We start from the raw sequence: 20,113 nt of genomic DNA, 5'->3' as shown, positions 1-20,113 counted from the left end.
CTCAGAGAGTTATTTGCCATGATGTGTCATGTTGAACACACAGTGACCAGTATGAGAGTGAGAGCGATAACACCCAATTTAACACACCTGCTCCCTATTCACACCTGAGACCTTTTAATACTAATGGGTCACATGACACCGGGGAGGGAAAATGGCTAATTGGGCCCAATTTGCACATTTTTACTTTGGGGTGTACTCACTTTTGTTGCCAGCGGTTTCGACATTAATGGCTGTGTGTTGAGTTATTTTTGAGGGGACAGCAAATTTACACTGTTATACAAGCTGTACACTCACTACTTTACATTGCAAAGTGTTGTCAAAGTGTTGAAAAGATATAATAAAATATTTACAAAAATGTGAGGGGTGTACTCACTTTTGTGAGATGCTGTATATATTATTAGTATGCCAATTTAAAACAGTTTATTGATATTTACTTTCACTCTGTATTCCAAAGCAGTTTTTTTTTTTTAATTAAAATATTTACAGAGCAATCATCCACACATAGAAATAGAAGGGACAAGGTAAATTACACAGTGTGTTTAGTATCACTTTAATGATTAGGGAGCTGAACTAGTTTGTGCCTTTTATAGTTGCATAGTTAGACCCCGTTCACACTGGGGCGACTTGTCAGGCGACCAGGTCGCCTGACAAGTCGCCGTGGTTCGACTGCCATAGAGTAGCACAGGACCCGTTCTATTAGGAGCGACACAAGTCGCTCCGACTTAGAAAAAGGGTCCTGTACTACTTTGGGGCGACCTGGAGCGACCTGCATTGACTTCAATGATATGAAGTCCGTGCATGCCGCTCTGAGGTCGCGGTGCGAGCTGTGCACCGCGACTTCACAGGTCGCCCCGGGAAGTCGGGTCGCCTGTATGTAAACCGGCTCTTAGCCTGGTAAAAAAAAAAAACACACAAGTCCATCCAGTTCAACCCACAGAAAAAAAAAAACCCCACACAAATTAAAAACCTCCATAAACACAATCATATACCCACAGCTGATCCAGAGGAAGACTTAAAAAAAAAAACGCAGTAAAGAATGATCCAATTTGCTCCAGCAGGTGGAAAAATTCCTTCCTGATCCCCCCAGAGGCAATCGGATATTCCCTGGATCAACCCATAAATATTAGTATCCAGTTATATTGTGAGCATTTAGGAAAGAATCCAGGCCTTTAAAACATCTCCACAGAACTAAAGGTAACTAATAAACTGAACAGGCAGCAGTTTATTGCAGAAGAGACATACAGGGGGTGATTTACTGATTGATTTGCTGGTGTATACAGAGTCTGGTGCAGCTGTGCATAATAACCAATCAGCTTCTAATTTCAGCTTCTTCAATTAACCACTTGCCCTCTGGGCACTTAACCCCTTTCTAACAGGGCAACTTTCAGTGCTCTCACATTTTAAGTGACAATTACTCAGTCGTGCAACACTGTACCCATATGAAATGTTTGTCCTTTTTTTCACACAAATAGAGCTTTCTTTTGGTGGTATTCAACCAAAGTGGCGCCATTGGGTAAAATGACATACCTGTGTGTCATTTTGTTCAATAGCAACTAGATGACGCCATCCCACTGTGATTGGCTAGTGGGGATGTCAATCAGTGGGTCCACCTGCGATAATCGCTGGAAGAGGCAGAACGGCAATCTGCCTTGCAGTGGCGGCTGGTGCTCAAAAATTTTTTTTGGGGGGGGGGGGGGGCGGTGCAAACAGAAAAATGTAATAGGCATTGCTTTGCGGCAAAAAACGCTGTAAAATATTGCGTGACTTCGCAAAAGTGGGAAAGGGGCCTTTAGTAATTAGGGTATAGTGTGCCCCCTTTCAATGCAGAGAGACCAGCGTGCCCCCTTTCAATGTAGTGACCAGCATACACGCCCCCTTTCAATGCAGTGACCTGCATACATGCAGAGAACAGCGTGCGTGTGTGCCCCCTTCAATGCAGTGTGCCCCCCCCCCCAGACCAGTGCACTAACCTGGAGCCCTGCAGCACTGTCGTGGCGGCGCCTTCTCTTCAGTGTCCCGGCGGCCGGCTTCTCTTCAATACCCCGGCGGCGCGTCTCCTCGAGTCCTCCCGCCTCCTCCTCGGCCAATGGTATGGGGTGTGCCTTGCGGCCAATCAGGAAGCGCGTATGATTGGCCAGGAGGAGGATCGGTGTGACAATAGCGAATTTTCATTCGCTATTGTCACACAATGGGTGGGCTCGGGACGCACTGCTCTGCGCCCCAGGTCCACCCTTTGCATCGCCCTATTAGAGCCTCTGGCTCTAATCAGATGATGCAAAAAAAAAAAAAAAAAGCCCCATTGAACTCCATGCATCCGGCGCCCCTGCATGCAGATTAGGGGGCCGGACGCATGGATAGGGGGGGGGCGGCGCCCCAAATTCACCGGCCGCCACTGCTGCCATGTAAACTAGGCAGATCGCCTTTCTGCAAGGGGACAAGATGGAGATCTTATGTTCCTGCTAAGGATCTCTATCTTCCCCCAATCGGTGTAACCCCCCCCCACACACACAGTTAGTAGGCACTCACACTAGGGACACACTTAAACCTTTGATCGACCTGTTAACCCCTTCCCTGCCAGTGTCATTAGTGCAGTAACTCTTTTAGCACTGATCACTGTATTAGTGTCACTGGTCCCCAAAAAGTGTCCGTTTGATGTCCGATTTGTCCACCGCAATGTCGCAGTCCCGCCATAAATGCTGATCGCCGCCATTACAAGAAAAAAATATATTCCATTAAAAATATTGCCTTGTTTGTAGACGCGAAAACTTTTGCGCAATCCAATCAATATACACTTTTTGTCAGGAGAATTAATACTCCACAGAGGGGTGGGGGCTGTGTCCGTCAACTAAAATCAGAGAAATAGATTTTATGGTAAGTCAAAAATCCCATTTTCGCTTTCGTTCATTGACGGACACAGCACCTAATATTCATAACAATTGGGATGTCCCAAAGCCGTGTTAAAGATGAGGGGAGGGAACATAAAAAAAATTCCCAAGGTTAAACAGTAGCCAACCAGGCAACAGGAGCTCAACCAAAACAATTGGAGCCCACCTGAAAAAAAAAAACAATACACCCTCAAAGAGGATCAGGTTCTCCTAAACAGCAGCCTGCAAAACCTTGCGGCCAAAAGAAGCATCCGCAGATGCCAACACATCCACTTTATAGAACTTTGTGAAAGTGTGCACCGACCACCAGGTGGCCACCTTGCAAACCTGCGTCACTGACACCTAATAACAGAAGCCCAGGAGGCACTAATAGAGTAGAGTGCGTCTTGACAGGGTAGGTAGGAACCTGACCCCTGATGGAAAAGGCCTGAATCACCGCCTGCCTGATCCATCTGGAAATGGTCAAAGAGGAAGCGGGCAACCCATTACGAGGTCAATCCGTGAGCACATATTGAGAGTCTGACTTCCTGAAAGACTCTGTAGCTGCCAGGTACACCCTAATTGCCCGGACCATATCCAAGGCATACAAGGCAATTTCCTTTGGATGTTTAGACCTGGGGCACAGGGAAGGCAACACAATGTCTTCATTCAAATGGAAATCAGAGACAACCTTTGAAGGAACGACAGACAGGGGTGAAGAACCACCTTAGCCCTGTGAATCACCAGGTTCGCCAGGTCCGACAACCTGCGCGCAGAGGTAATAGCCACCAAGGAAGCCACCTTCTGGGACAGCGTAAGCAGGGGAATTTCCCGAAGATTCTCAAAGGGAGAGGCTTCTGGAGAACCGAAAACACCAAGTTGAGATCCCAAGGCGGCAACAGAGCCCGCACAGGAGGAACCAAATGTCGGACACCCTGAAGAAAGGTACGCACCAGGGACTGTGTGGCCAAAGGTCGTTTGAAGAAGACTGTCAAAGCTGACACCTGGCCCTTGATGGTACTCAAGGCCAATTTCTGTTCAACCCCCCCCCCCCCCCCCCCATTGAAGAAGGTCAGGATCTGAGCCACTGAGATGGAGCAAGGATGAATCCCAAGAGACTCACACCATGCAATGTACGTCTTCCACAAACGATGGTAAATCTTCCTAAAAGTAGATTTCTTAGCTTTCAACAGGGTAGGAATCACCAACTTCGATAAACCCCTAGTCTTCAGCACCTGGCGTTCAACAGCCAAGCCGTAAAAGCCAGCGACTGTAAAACAGGATGGAAGATTAGTCCTTGGGACAGCAGATCCTCACTGAGAGGATGCATCCAAGGCACTTCGGTGACCAGCCACAACAGATCAGCGTAACAAGCCCGGCGAGGCCAGTCCAAAGCCACCAAGATGACCAGAATCCCTTCTGCCTTAATCCTGCAGAGAAGTATTGGCAGAAGCTGGAGAGGAGGGAAGGCATAAATCAGATGATATTGACCCCACAGGGCCACCAGCGTGCCTGTGGCGTCCGCCAAAGGATCCCTTGACCACGTCGCACACCTCTGCACCTTTCTGTTTAGCCAAGATGCCAACAGATCCATCTCAGGGGTGCCCCACCGGATACACAGTTGATGAAACACCTCCGGATGAAGGGACCACTCCCCTTGGTCCAACATCTGCTGACTGAGGTAATCCGCCGGTCAATTTTCCACCCTGGGAATGTGTATGGCGGAGAGGGCTGGAACTAACTGTTCTGCCCACCTTAGAATGACAGCTACCTCCAGAGCTACCAGAACACTTCTTGTGACCTTTGGTGTTTTACATAAGCCACAGCCGTGGCATTGTCAGATGGAATGTGCACTGGACAACCCTGAAGAAGATCCATCCAATGGTCAAGACAAAGTCTGATCGCTCAGAGTTCCAAGACATTGATCAGTAGTCTGGACTCTTCCAGCCGAGGACGCGTTCCCAGCCTGATAGGCTGGTATCTGTGGTGACCACACAAAGCAGTTTAGCGCCTTGAGGTCCAGGATTGGACGCACTTTGCCTTCCTTCCTGGGAACTGTGAACAGGTTTGAGTAAAAACTCAGAAAACCTTCTGAAGTTGAAGCTTGCTCTCGGCTTGCCAGACCAGGTTCGTTTGGATCCTTGAAAGGCTTCGAGCCCTTGCCAGTTGAACCTGAGGGATGAAAAAAACTTCTTATGAGCCGAGAAGGAAGGCCCATGTCTACGACAAGGTTCCTTGCGTTTAGTAGCCTGCGGAAGAAAAGTACTCTTCCCCCTTTGAGACCTTTAATGATGTCATCCAGGGTAGCCCTAAACAGGCGATCTCTGCTTGAAAGGAACATCAGTCCAGGCCTTTTTAGAAGTCTGGTCTGCAGACCAGCATTTGAGCCAAAAGACACGCCAAAGGACCACTGCCAAAACAGAGCTGAGTCACTAGGGAAGCTGCATCCAAAGTGGGATCACACAAAACGCAGCCAGTGGGCCAGCGGGTCCACCAGCCCGGCAAAGGCAATGGGGAGTTTCTCCCCCAGGTCATGGCGTAAGAGCTTAGTCCACTCGGTCAGAGTTTGCGACACCAGGGCAATGGTGAATACCAGCCTCTTTGCCGAACCAGCCAGAGTGTACAGACTGCGGGCCACAGCCTCCGCCTGTCAGCCGGATCCTTAAAGGCCGGGGACTCTTCAATCAGAATCACGGCTGCCTTTTTTAATCTGGCAACCCGAGGGTCCACCACTGGTGGAACAGTCAACTTCTTAAGAAGGGACTCCTCATAGGGGTAACACCTAGTAAAACGCTTAGGGTCTCTAGGGGGCGCTTTGGTCGTCCCCAGCGAAATTCTGTCAAAATAGGCAGGGAAAGGAAACCACTTTGCCACTCTGGATGGCTTGTGAGTGCCAAAGGGAAACTGCACCTTTGTCGCAGCTGCATCCTCCATCTTCAGTGTCTCACACACAGATACAATCAGTGCCTCCACCAGCGCCTTTTCATGCGCAGTTGTGGAGGAAACAGAAGATGAAACTGAAGATCCAGCAGGGTGACCCACGTCTGCGACGGCAGAATCAAATTCAGGATCTGATGAGACAGATGAGGCCGGGGAAGGCGGGGGGCGGGGCGCTTTTTGTTAGTCCGTCGCCCCAAAAGGCACCTCCGCCCGGGACACAGACTCCAGGACCGCCGTCAGTGCATAGATGTATGGTTAGGACCCAGGGCGCCCCCCCCAGACTCAGAGAAGGGATCAGGTGGGGGATGTACTCCAAACACTCCATGAGTCACAAGGGGAATACCACAAAAAGAACAAAACACTGCAAAGAGACAACCCCCATCACGCTGGCAGCACCCCTAGGTCGCCAGGGACAAGCACCAAGTGATCCTCAGCAGAAAGGGAGAGGACCCCACCAGACTCACCACCCAGCAGAAACAGGCACCTGCAGCCACCAGGATATTCTGCACTACATGCGCAGCGATCAGGAAGTGAAAGGATCCAGGAGTCAGCACCAGGGGATTAGGAGGTGCTCCCACCGGCGAAAAAACAACACAGGGCTCCACTGTCATGTCTGCCACTATTTTCAATGTCAAACCACAGAAAAATGGCCAGCGCACTACACAAACATGTATAGAAACTCACAGGCTACAACAAAATGGCGGCGCCACAAGGCTTAAAGGGACTCAGGAGGGAACCCAGGCCTCAAGTACAGATCTAGGCAGGACAAAGGGGCCCTGGTAGGAGCTCCCCCCCAGGTACAACCCCCCCCGTACAGTTGATTGTACGGTTGCCCGCGGCGCAAACCCCCCGGCCCCCCATTGCCAGCTAGCACACTGCCCCCACCCCAGGTGGTGGACCAGACCACCCAAACAGTCCCAGCATATGTGGAGGGGGTGGGGAGGGAGGTAGGATGGGGTACACTGGAAAGGGGGGGTGCCTGATGGGAAGGAGGGGAACCCAGGGGTCCGACCATCCCAAGGAGGGGCCCGCATCTACCCCAAAACCCTCAAGGGGAAGGGGGGGGACAGCTACTTACCATACCAGGAACCAGGTGGGCATAGCTTCAGACAGAACCTCCTTGCCATCGAAATAGGGGGCTGTCGGCCAGGAGGAACGCTGCGACTCAGGCTGAGGCCAGGTCGTATGCGACCTCACGAGATGTTTAATTCGCAGGACCAGCCCCCGTCCAGTGGGGCTATGTATTGGCCGACCTAGCGTGGCGCTGAGGCCTGCGAGCGCGCACTCGCTGACCAGACTGGGGTGACCACTGGATTTACACTTTCCACCCTGCCGCCCACCCCGGGAGATGATTGTAGATCTCACAGGAAAAATCCAGGAGGAAAAAAAAAATTTCATCTAAAAAAATGTTGCCATGACCAAAGATCCCAGCAAGAAATTAGGTCCCTACTCCTAACTAGGCAGAAAAAAACTGAGGGGTATAGCAGAGAGAGAGAGAGAGAGAGAGAGAGAGAGAGAGAGTATACCCCCTGGGACTGCCCATGGGTGTGGCCACAATTTTTTTCCTGCCTTGTGTCCTACTCCTGTAGGGGGCAGAATAACTAATGGTTAAGAATACCAGAAGCTGGTATTTAGCAGTTTATATTTACTAAAATAATTGCATTTCCATGTTCTCTGTACTGTAAGAGACCAGATATAGTGAATGCAGGCTCCTGGGTTTAGTAACACTAAGCTTTGAGAAAAAAACATGGAAGCCGATTGGTTACTATGCACAACTGCATTAGATTCCGAGTGCACCAGTTTTACTAAATCTCCCCCATAATGTTTCTTCCACAATAACAAACACCTGCCTGCTCACAGTCTTCTATTGAATGCATGCTGAGCTGTGCATGCCCAGTTCAGCGTGCACCCTCGGCACACTCTGGCTGTGCTGTAATCACAGACTACCATGCACATGGCTAATCAAGAGGCTGAAATCCTGGCAGTGTGAAGATGACAGTGGTCAGCAAGGGATTAAACCATCACTTAGCTGAAATGAGGGAGGTGTGTATTTCTTTCAGTTCGGTTCCGCTTTAAAGCAAAATGACAACTTCAACATATGATACAACCTAACCACTGCTGTATAGAAGGAAGGATGTTCAAACTTACAAAGGCAGCAGCCCAAGTCTATAAAAGTAAATGAAATAGGGGCAAGGCCTTATCTCCTTAAAAGTCCTCCTTACAGATTTTACAAGTTTGCATGAATAAATGCCTAACATGTCACAATACAAAGCAATTTTATATATATATATATATATATATATATACACACAGGCATACCCCACTGTTAAGTACACAATGGGACCAGAGCATGTATGTAAAACGAAAATGTACTTAAAGTGAAGCATTACCTTTTTTAATTTCTCAATGCATGTAAATACACTAGCTCCACAGGAAATCTTGGTTAGCTTGACATGGCACTGCTCCCAAACCATAAGTGACAAGGACACCAAGCTTGGGGAGCATGTTAAGGGGATCCAGGACTATAACCTGGTAGATAACCTAGACAAGCTGGCTGGCCACAAAAAGGATATGTTGTAGTCCTGGGTCCCCTCTCGGTGCTTCCTAAGTTTGGTATCCCTGTCACTTATGGTTTGGGAGCAGTGCCATGTCAAGCTGACCTAGATTTCCCATAGACGCCAATGTTAAAAACCAGGAGTAGTGCCATGCCAAGCTGACCGGGCTGTGTCTGTACTCGCGAGTGTATGTAAAGTGAGTGTACTTAAAACGGGGTATGCCTATATATATATTTTTTTTTTTAATTTTTTTTTAAAGCTGTAACTTTGATCAAAAAAAGTAAAGTGGTTGTGCTGATCTGAGATTAGCAAGAGTCCACTGCAGGCAGTCCCAAAATAAAAAGTTGTAGCAGGGGCTGATCTGTGTCAGACATTTGAAAACATAGCCAAGAACTGCACTGACACCAGAATCTACACGATTGTGTCATCTCTGAGCTAGCATCTCACTGCTGGAATGGTAACGAGGAGTACTGCGATCTTTTTGAGAAGTAATAAGCTGTTACACTTACACATTACTAGCATGTAGACACTAACCATATCTGATTAAAGGGCCACTTAATGGGTAACTCAACTATTATTAGAAAAAAAAGCCAAAATACTAACCCTGCCTTCCTCTCTACCATGCAGTATTTAGGCCACTCACCAACCCTTCTGAGGACCAACTGTTTCTGCAGTACTGAGCATGGGGTTGCTTCATATATAGAGATCAATGGCCCTTCCAGTCTCTTTGCATTAGGCAAAGGCCATTATTCTTTAGGTGAATTAATTTCCACTACTGCCACATGGTTGGTAGTACAGAGGCTGCTGTGTCGCCGAAGACTGAATATTGCACATGTGTTATAAGGTCAGTGGTCAGTGGGGATGACAGCCCCTATATAATCTCAAACTAGTGTTTTGTTTTTTGGGGAAAAATCCACTAGAAACTTATTTCTGTACATTTAATCTTTCTTTAAATCTGAATCCCAGCTTTACTTTATTGCCCACACTTGTAGCAGGTCGTCTACTGTATTGAAATTTCCAGCAATCGTGAATCTTCACAATACATCATATACCTCTTTAAAGCTGTAGCAGCTATCTTAAACCCTCCTTCAATTCCTGTCCTAACTTCAGGCATTCATCAATCCCCTCTCCTCCTGATCCATACAGTCGTTGACCACCTCTCACAGCTACTAACGTTTCTACTATCACTTTATCCTCAAGCATTATATGAAAGAACACATCTCCGCTATCCCTTTAGACATGCATGATCAAGCAACTGATTTGCACAGCTAAAGTCTGCTGCACCCAGTGGTCAGTTAGGAACAGCATTCATGTCTAAAGGAATGCCTTCTTCATTAACATGCTCTTAAAATAAAAGCGCTACACGAAAAAATGCTTACAGGAGCCTGCCGATGCCTTCCACCAAATTCAGAGCAAAGTCCGTCAGACAGATCCAATGATGATGTTGAGGGTAGGGGTTGTTATAGATGTACATTACACTTTGGTTTAAAATCCCTACCATTAATAGCTACAACTTCAGCTAGACTGTGGGTGTGCTAATGCTTTCTACTCCGTGAGAGGAAGATTGAGTGACACTGTAGTCTGTGTTCCATAAACTGTGTCCCTGGGGGTCGAATGATTTAGGCAGAGTGACTCCGGAGGTGATCAGGCAGCAAAAAGTTTAGATATGACAAGAAAATATTCTAATGACTTGCTTATCCTAATAACTGTGTACTGATATTTCTGATAACATTTTGTAAACAAAGAAAAAACTGCGCCTTTCTATATGCCCTGAAGACGTCTGTTGCACCAGACGAAACGCGAGTATGGTGAGGCCAGGGGCATATGTTGTTGTATACCCATTGTTGATCCCTGTTGTGGAGTACTTTGCCTGTGTTACTCTAACTTTTGTGCTGAATTGGATAAACAGTGAAGGACCGTGGAGGAGGTGGAGTCATTGGTATCCTGAGTGGTGGTCCCCCAAATGAAGATCATTACTGTTTGGTAAGGAAACTGGCAGAATTGTTTGAGGTGGTTTGGGATTCTTACACATGGACTTTTTTCAAGATTTCACATTTGGACTTTTATATATTTCTCTTTGAAGTTTACTTTTTTGTTATGCATAAGTGAATTAGACAAATCAACAGTAAATTGCTTCAAACATGCTTGGGAAAAACCTAGATCTCTACTCCCATAATAAAGTTAACGAAACAAAAAAACACCAACACACAAATGGGCAGACTCGATTGACTACTTGGTCTTTTTCTGCCATCACTTTTCTATGTTTCTATATGTTATGGGACTGTTATTTCTCCATTTGATGTACATTGTTCAATATGGTTTAATGAGTTCACTTTATTTTTCACACACATTTTTGTATTTATCACTACAGAGATATTGGTTTTGAGCACCATTTAGATTAATGAGAACAATTGGTACCTCAAATTTTTGCCGAAGCTCCTCATTTCCCTCCTCTCCCTCTGGTGGCACGGGCACATTGAAATACTCCCCCTCTTCCTGGCTCAGCAACTTGAACCTTAAAAGAATTTTAAATATTATAGCAATAATAGGAGAAAAGACATTTAACAGACAAAAGATCTATTTCAACCCTGGTCCTGACATACATGAAAATAAATAAATTACATTTACATTACAGATGGACACAAACAGGATAACTGACTCTGGCTGCTTCTTTCTTAGAAAAAACCCCAGTGTACATGTAAGTTTGCCACTCCAGCAATCACCTGGAGCAACTTTATCTACCTGTACACCAGTGCCATTTATATAAATGGCGGCCAAAGAGTAAAGTATCAAATTTGTAAGTTCTTCTTTAAAAAATAGCTGTTGAGATGTATCAAATAAATCAAGTCAGTGTAACATGTTGGTGTCTAACAAATGAATAAAAATAAAGAATAAAAAGAATACCACTAATATATCTCCAGCTCTTTGTAAAAATATTAATACCAGAGTGGTTAAAGGCCAGCCATGTTCCCTTTATTGTTCTTTGTGGCCTGGAGACTGACGGGACAGGAAGGAGCAGAAAAGACTAGACAGGCTCGTATGATGACAAGCCTGGACTACAATGGAGTACAATGATTTCCTGGAGACATGACTGATAACCGCATTTATGCGCCGTGGAGCTGAACAGGATATGAAAATTTGGAAGACGGTGTTGGACAAGATTAAAAGACCACTGCGGCAGAAAAACACAGAACAATGATTAAAAATCCTACTGTTCCTAGGTCAACGGATATCTGCTCTCCTGCAGCCAAGCAAGTAGATCAACCGTTTTAGAAAGACCATTATCTAAATAGCTCTTCAGGTTTTTTTGGTTCAAAACTAGGCCGGAGTAAGATCTGAAAGGAAATCTATAGTATGAAACACACAGAGGAAGCCACTCTTGACCTCCTGAATATGCTAAATGCCTAGATGTCTCTGGCTCCAATATTGAACTTGAAAGTAAAGTCCGAAATCTTGATCGAATCCTAATGACGGCACTACCTGCCTGGAGTTTGCATGTTCTGGAAGACAACAGAAGAAAAGAGTGCACTGACCTAGCCCATTACTTTAATATAATGTATTAGAAATTGTAAAAACAATAAATATACCCACAAATACATTTTGTGTAAATGAATGTAACAGCAAGTGGGACCCACCGCCTTAAGATCTCCAGTGATTCACTACCCTGACTCTGAGAAAAAGGGTTCGCCCTTGAAATGCATCAGCCATTACAGATGCTGCCTGGTCCTTCTTGGTACCAACTGACTACATTAGATCTGAAGGCGACTCAAGTCGCTCCGACTTAGAAAATAGTTCCTGTACTACTTCGGGGCGACATCGGAGTGACTTGCATTGACTTGCACTTCACAGCTCGCCCCCGAACTCAGATCGCCATAGTGTGAACCGACACAGAGTATGTTAGTTGTTGTTTTTACAAATTCTAATAAACTTTGAGGTAATTCGCTAGGTCGTGCGCCCTTTTCTTCTGTTTTCTTTCAGTCTACAAGGACACCCATTGTCCCAAGAGGGCAGCAAGAGCAGTGGCGCCAAGAAAGAATCCTTTCATGGTGTACCTCTTGGTTAACCATTAAGAGCGCAGGAGAATGGTTTTTGAATACATTCGTTTTCATGTTCTCCCTGTACCTGCGTGGGTTTGCTCTGGGTACTCCGGTTTCAGCCTACACTGCAAAGACATGCTAGCAGGTTTATTAGTTCCTGTCTAAATTGGCCCTAGTATGTGACTGTATGAATGTGAGTTAGGGACCTTAGATTGTAAGATCCTTGAGGGCAGGGACTGATGTGAATGTACAATATACAGTATATGTAAAGTGCTGTGTAAATTCACATCTATACAAGTACCTATAATAAAACCTGCATACTACTTCTGGGTTAGCGACTCAGAAGGCATTGGGACCATCTTAACGGCTACCTCCTGATTCAGTCCTCTTCTTTACTTCCACCCTGTCTAGTACGTCACTCCCAGACTCTCACACGTGCGCATTAGAAGCGATTCAAGCCTCATTTTCATGTACAGTTACCATTGTGACCTACATAGCTGGCAATAGAATCTGCCATCCTCCTGTGTTGTATATCACTGTACACCCCCCCCCCCCCTTTAATATAGCTACATGGGGTTTTTCAGGAAATGACTGGTCAGCAATCTCACGGGATTGCAAAGCAATGCTGTGGAGTAATGCTGATGGCGGCATGGCTGCATAAATTGACGGGATACCGAGTGTGCCGTCAATCGGGATAAAAATGAGCATGCGTGAGTGACATCATTGAAAGAAACAGCGGGTGACATCTCCTATACGCACATTGAAATACTTTTAAAGCCACCAACTTTTAAGTATTTTTATACTGCGTTGTCCACTTTAAGTGACCCACATATTAAGGATGTCATGTTACCAGGCTCCCTATACCCACACCTTTCTCCAAACCTCTTGTCCCCTCACAGTCATTTTATGAATGTCTTCAATATACCAAGAAAACGATGGACCTTATAAAGCTGTGACAGAGGGGTTTTGGACTTGCCTCACAATTTTAATAAGGATTAGCCGCTATATCTGCATGGTCACTGTTTCATTGGCCAATGGACCTATACAGTAAAGGCTTGTCTCTTTGCTTTGTTGTACTTGACTTTTTCACTTTAATTACAGAAAATGTGATATGTTATCCCACTTACCAACCATCCACTCCGGCCTTCTGCAGCTCTGAGATTCCAAACGATAAGGACCCCATGAAGTCGTTCCTGCTGGTTAGGTCCCAGTCCCAGATTTCCACCGACAACCTTCGGTCTTTGTCCGACTCCTTCAAGTTGCTGGCAGAGAAGAGAAGACACTGAACAGGTCACATGCTGTCAACACACATTTAGGACCCCAATCAGTAGCAAGAACACAAAAATGTACTTCACTCACAATTTAAATGTCTCATTGAAGGTGGGGTTTAGGGAACATTTGATGGTTTTGGTCTTCTGCTTGCTCTCACTTTTGGGGTCCGGGATGAGTTTCAGTTTTACGTATGGGTCAGAGAGTCCATTTGGGTCCATGGGAACCAGATTCCTGCCTTCTCCAACTAAAGGGGTTTAAAGAAGATTTACGTTTAAAAGGTCAAGCAGGCAAAACAATAAACTATTTGCTATTTCAAATTAGCAACAAACCAAAGAAACATGAGATCAGGTTTTTTTTTTTTTTTTTCCTTTTTTCACAGTTTGCCAAATGGCCTGAAACTGTTGTATGCCCTTTGGAATAAATGGCTCTGTAATATTAGGCTATCTTTGCACTACTATACCAGCGGTCCTGATGTGCATCTGGTCAGAGGGACAAAAAGCAATGATTTACAGTATCTCACAGAAGTGAGTACACCCCTCACATTTTTGTAAATATTTTATTATACCTTTTCATGTGACAACACTGAAGAAATTACACTTTGCTACAATGTAAAGTAGTGAGTGTACAGCTTGTATAACAGTGTAAATTGGCTGTCCCCCTCAAAATAACAACACAGCCATTAATGTCTAAACCGCTGCCAACAAAAGTGAGTACACCCCCAAGTCAAAATGTCCAAATTGGGCCCAAAGTGTCAATATTTTGTGTGGCCACCATTATTTTCCAGCACTGCCTTGGGCATGGAGTTCACCAGAGCCTCACAGCCACTAGAGCCCTCTTCCACTCCTCCATGACGACATCACGGAGCTGGTGGATGTTAGAGACCTTGCGTTCCTCCACCTTCCATTTGAGGATGCCCTACAGATGCTCAATAGGGTTTAGGTCTGGAGACATGCTTGGCCAGTCCATCACCTTTACCCTCAGCTTCTTTAGCAAGGCAATGGTCATCTTGGAGGTGTGTTAGGGGAAGTTATGTTGGAATACTGCCCTGCAGCCCAGTCTCCCAAGGGAGGGGATCATGCTCTGCTTCAGTATATCACAGTACATGTTGGTGAATAGGGAACTGAGTAATTTCAATTGACCTGCAAGAAAAGACCTCTAGACAGAGAGTTCCAAATTAAGAGGTATATTAAAAAACTTAGCTACATGAGAGCGCACCCCTAAAAAGCCGCCCTGTATACTCTGATCTGATAGATCTCAGATTCCCCCTTTTATAGGGTTTATCACATAACACACATTAGGGTATGGCACATTTGATACATGGCAACTTGCCCATGGTGGCGCTCTCCTGGTAACATCTTCGAGAAAACATGTTTTTAACGAAATCTCAAACGCCATTTTAGCGTGCATTTATTAATATAAAAATACATTGAGATGTATATATATCACCCTAACTTATCATCATTCTTTAATATCACCACCACTATACAGGTTTATTCGAAATGTGTATATAAAAAGGGTTATCATACACCTTGATGTAGGTATCAGTAGGGATCACATTATCCTTATACATTGGCATTCGTGGTTCCCTCCATGAACTGTAGCTCCCCAGTGTTGGTAGCACTCAAGCAGCCCCAGACCGTGACACTCCCACCACCATGCTTGACTGTAGGCAAGACACACTTGTCTTTGTTCTCCTCACCTGGATGCCACCACACACGCTTGACACCATCAGAACCAAATAAGTTTATCTTGATCTCATCAGACCACAGGACATGGTTCCAGTAATCCATGTCCTTAGTCTGCTTGTCTTCAGCAAACTGTTTGCGGGCTTTCTTGTGCATCATCTTTAGAAGACGTTTTCTTCTGGGACGACAGCCATGCAGACCAATTTGATGCAGTGTGCGGCGTATGATCTGAGCACTGACAGGCTGACCCCCCACCCCTTCAACCTCTGCAGCAATGCTGGCAGCACTCATACGTCTATTTCCCAAAGACAACCTCTGGATATGACGCTGAGCACGTGCACTCAACTTTTTTGGACGACCGTGGCAAGGCCTGTTCTGAGTGGAACCTGTCCTGTTAAACTGCTGTAAGGTCTTGGCCATTGTGCTGCAGCTCAGTTTCAGGGTCTTGGCAATCTTCTTATAGCCTAGGCCATCTTTATGTAGAGCAACAATTCTTTTTTTCAGATCCTCAGAGTTCTTTGCCATGAGGTGCCATGTTGAACTTCCAGTGACCAGTATGAGAGAGTGAGAACGATAACACCAAATTTAACACATCTGTTCCCCATTCACACCTGAGACCTTGTAACACTAACGAGTCACATGACACCGGGGAGGGAAAATGGCTAATTGGGCCCAATTTGGATATCGTCACTTAGGGGTGTACTCACTTTTGTTGCCAGTGGTTTAGACATTAATGGATGTGTGTCGAGTTATTTTGAGGGGACAACAAATTTACACTGTTATACAAGCTGTACACTGACTACTTTACATTGTAGCAAAGTGTCATTTCTTCAGTGTTGTCACATGAAAAGTTACAATAAAATATTTACAAAAATGTGAGGGGTTTACTCAGAGATACTGTATATGGCTATGAACTATAGCTATGTCCTAAAATGAGGAAGAATCCTCTTATTTTTGGGATATGTGATTGAGACGTGAATAACGTCTGTTCTAAGAAGGTTTTACTGTGCTAATCTAAAATATTTCATTGAATATAAAAATTTACTAACTGCATAGCACACTGTCATAATGCCTGCCAAGAAAAATGCAGTCCAATAGAGACACAGTATTTTTTTTATTATTATTCTTACTACTATCCTTACTACCTACCCTCTAATTAAATTTTAGTCTAAGTGCAATATCACTCATGATGCAATACCTTCACAAAACGTAGACATCTGCTGACATCTAGTGGTGAAATGAGGCTACAGCACTGAATTCTGCCACCGCTGAACTATACACCAATCAGCCATAACATTATGACCACAGACAGGTAAAGTGAATGGCAGTCGTATCAGCGGGGAGCATTGATAGTTTCAAAAAACTATTGGATGGACACCTTAAAGACCACAACATACAGGGGTATACAATGTACGGTTAAAAGCAAACACACACACACACACACATCATAGGTTGAACTGGATGGACTTATGTCTTTTTTCAACCTCACTATCTATGTAACTATGATTATCTCAGGGCAATGGTACTCGAAAGTGGGCGTGATAATATAAGGCAGCAAAAGAACATGATGTCCCTGAATTTGACGTGTTAAAAGCAGAAAAAAACAGGCTAGTATAACGATTTGAGCAATTTTGATAAGAGCCAAATTGTTACGGCCAGCTCGTGGGATGTTCCCAATCTGCAGTGGTCAGGACCTATCAAAAGTGGTCCAAAGACGAAAACCTGGCGAAAGGGTGACAGGGTCATTGGCAGCCAAAGCTCAATGATGCATATGGGGAGGGAAAGGCTGGGCCGTGTAGTCCAATCCAATAGAAGAGCTACTGTAGCTCAGATTACTGGAAAAGTGAATGCTGGTTCTGATAGTAAGGTGTCAGAACACACAGTTTGTTGTGCATGGGGCTGCATTGCTGCAGACTGGTCATAAAGCGCCTACAACGGGCACGTGAGCATGGGAACTGGCCCACAAAGCAATAAGAGAAGGTGGCCTGGTCTGATAAATCACATTTTCTTTTACATCACGTGGATGGCCCAGTGAGTTTGAGTTGTTATCTGGAGAAGAGATGGCACCAGGATGCAATATGGGAAGAAGGCAAGCCAGTGGGGACAGTGAGATTCTATGGACAATGTCCTGCTGGGAAATCTTGGCTCCTGCAATTTATGTGAATGTTACTTTGGAGTCTATGCCTTGACTGGTCAGGGCTGTTTTAGCAGCAAAAGGGGGACCCACTCAATATTAGGTGGGTGGTCATATTGTTATGGCTCACTGGTGTATGTACTTAGCCAAACTGCAAATGCCAATAGAAAAGTCTTATAAAGTGACAAATTAGTTTTTTTTTGTGACAAATTAGTTTTTTTTTTTGTGAAATAATCAAATAGGTGGGCTTGCTAAAAAGATTTCCTTAACCATAAATTCATCACTGCTGGTTGTGAAGCAAAAGGTCAAAAAAACCTAAATACACTTAAAAAAATTGTCACCCAATGCAGGTAAAAGCCACCCTGCCACACACACACAAATCAAGCAATTAAATACTTGCTGTGTTTTTGCTTTCCCTAAATACTGTATTTTATTTTCATTCACTTGCAATGTTCGTTTGAATTTGCAAGTAAAATGGACTAGTCAATTTCCTAGCACAGCCCCCTCCCTGTTTGCATGTCATAGCACTTTCCTCTTCTTGGAGTATGGAGTTCTAGTCTGTGCTGGGCCAGCTCTTCCACCACTCCCTACATAAACTATGGTGGCAACCAGCAGCAGTCTCAGTCTCCACACAAGGGAAGTTTTTATGTTCCATGCCTTTTGTTTAAAAGAAAAAAATATATAATCATCCCAGAATGTGTGCATTTAACGTATTTTATCCTTTGGGGAGGAGCGGGTACCTGGTTTTGAAGTTCAGCCCCCCTCCTCCTTCCACCGCCACCGGGCCATTCAGAAAGCGCAGCGTGCTTCTTGCATGCCCAGTATGGCACAACAGGGCTTCACTGTCCATTTTCCTCATGAGGAATGGTGGCGGCAGCACCCCAGAGCCGATTGAAAAATCAGCTGGGGTGCTGACCTTACGTGATCTCTGGACAGGGAAGTGTCCTAATATTACATTATTTGTAGCTGCTGGCTTTTAATTTTTGGAGGGGGGGTGGCTGGAGCTCCGCTTTCAGCAATAAAAGTTCATGCTCCACTGTCTCCCACATGCAATACAAACTCACCACATGGTATGTGCTGCCATGCACCATGCAGCAAACATGCTCAGCAGGGATAGTTAGATGAATCCTTCTGTCATAGGATGCAATCTCTGTGTGAATCTCCAATCCTGACTTTTTAGGGGATAAAACCAGCCGCTCTCGCCACCCAATGATACAATAAAACAAATAGGTATAGTGTAGTCATTTATTCAACAAGGCAGCTTGTACAAATGCTGATCCAGAATAGCCAGAAGTATTCCGGAAAAATGCTGCTATTGCACTCCAATCTGAACACCACCACTGCAGACAGCTCCGCCCAACACCAAAAAAATATATAATCATCCCAGAATGTGTGCATTTAACGTATTTTATCCTATGGGGAGGAGCGGGTACCTGGTTTTGAAGTTCAGCCCAGAATGCACACATTCTGGGATGATTATATATTTTTTTCTTTTAAACAAAAGGCATGGCAACAGGGACTTTCAGAAAAAACACTTTTCTTTTCCCATCACCACCTTTGACTTGACTTAAACCCCTCCTGTGTTTAAAATCTATGCTTGATTTATGCCCCTGAAGACGCACATTGGTTGGGATTGTTGGGCGGAGCTGTCTGCAGTGGTGGTGTTCAGATTGGAGTGCAATAGCAGCATTTTTCCGGAATACTTCTGGCTATTCTGGATCAGCATTTGTACAAGCTGCCTTGTTGAATAAATGACTACACTATACCTATTTGTTTTATTGTATCATTGGGTGGCGAGAGCGGCTGGTTTTATCCCCTAAAAAGTCAGGATTGGAGATTCACACAGAGATTGCATCCTATGACAGAAGGATTCATCTAACTATCCCTGCTGAGCATGTTTGCTGCATGGTGCATGGCAGCACACACCATGTGGTGAGTTTGTATTGCATGTGGGAGACAGTGGAGCATGAACTTTTATTGCTGAAAGCGGAGCTCCAGCCACCCCCCCTCCAAAAATTAAAAGCCAGCAGCTACAAATAATGTAATATTAGGACACTTCCCTGTCCAGAGATCACGTAAGGTCAGCACCCCAGCTGATTTTTCAATCGGCTCTGGGGTGCTGCCGCCACCATTCCTCATAAGAAAAATGGACAGTGAAGCCCTGTTGTGCCATACTGGGCATGCAAGAAGCACGCTGCGCTTTCTGAATGGCCCGGTGGCGGTGGAAGGAGGAGGGGGGCTGAACTTCAAAACCAGGTACCCGCTCCTCCCCAAAGGATCCAAATGCGGACGCAAACAAGCAGAGCTTCCCCTTTTGGATGGAGCTCTGCTTTAAGCGATTGTTGCTGCACAGTGTATGGTGGCACACATTGTTTGAGGAGTTTGCACAGCATGTGGGGAGTTAAAGAGGAACACACACTTCCTATGCTTTTCCTGACACTGGTGCTTACTTCTCTCTCTCTGTTGCAACATTTTTATCAATTACTACACTATATGAGTATTTTTTTTTATGGTCACACCACACTAATCCTGAGGAGACAACACCATTTGACATCATAGGAGAAAAGTCGTCAAAGAACACAACTGTTTACATTTGCACGTCTGCTGTTCTCCTAAATGAGACAGC

General features: G+C 45.2%; 1 protein-coding gene across 1 annotated transcript in view; it reads right to left on the bottom strand.

The window, feature by feature from the left end:
* The window catches only part of PRKCB (protein kinase C beta), a 394,269-nt gene that overhangs the window by 85,482 nt on the left and 288,674 nt on the right, over positions 1 to 20,113 (bottom strand). Inside the window, exons 6-8 of the mRNA XM_082260216.1 lie at positions 13,756 to 13,912; positions 13,524 to 13,658; positions 10,778 to 10,874 (exon numbers count right to left, since the gene is read on the bottom strand). Of these exons, the coding sequence (XP_082116342.1) occupies positions 10,778 to 10,874; positions 13,524 to 13,658; positions 13,756 to 13,912 (389 nt within the window). The remainder of the gene's footprint in view (positions 1 to 10,777; positions 10,875 to 13,523; positions 13,659 to 13,755; positions 13,913 to 20,113) is intronic.

This window comes from Pelophylax lessonae, assembly GCF_965119305.1.
Source record: "Pelophylax lessonae genome assembly, chromosome: 6".
NCBI classification, from domain to species: Eukaryota; Metazoa; Chordata; class Amphibia; order Anura; family Ranidae; genus Pelophylax; species Pelophylax lessonae.
The sequence above is the reverse complement of the archived record's forward strand: the minus strand, read 5'-3'. Positions and strand labels throughout refer to the sequence as shown.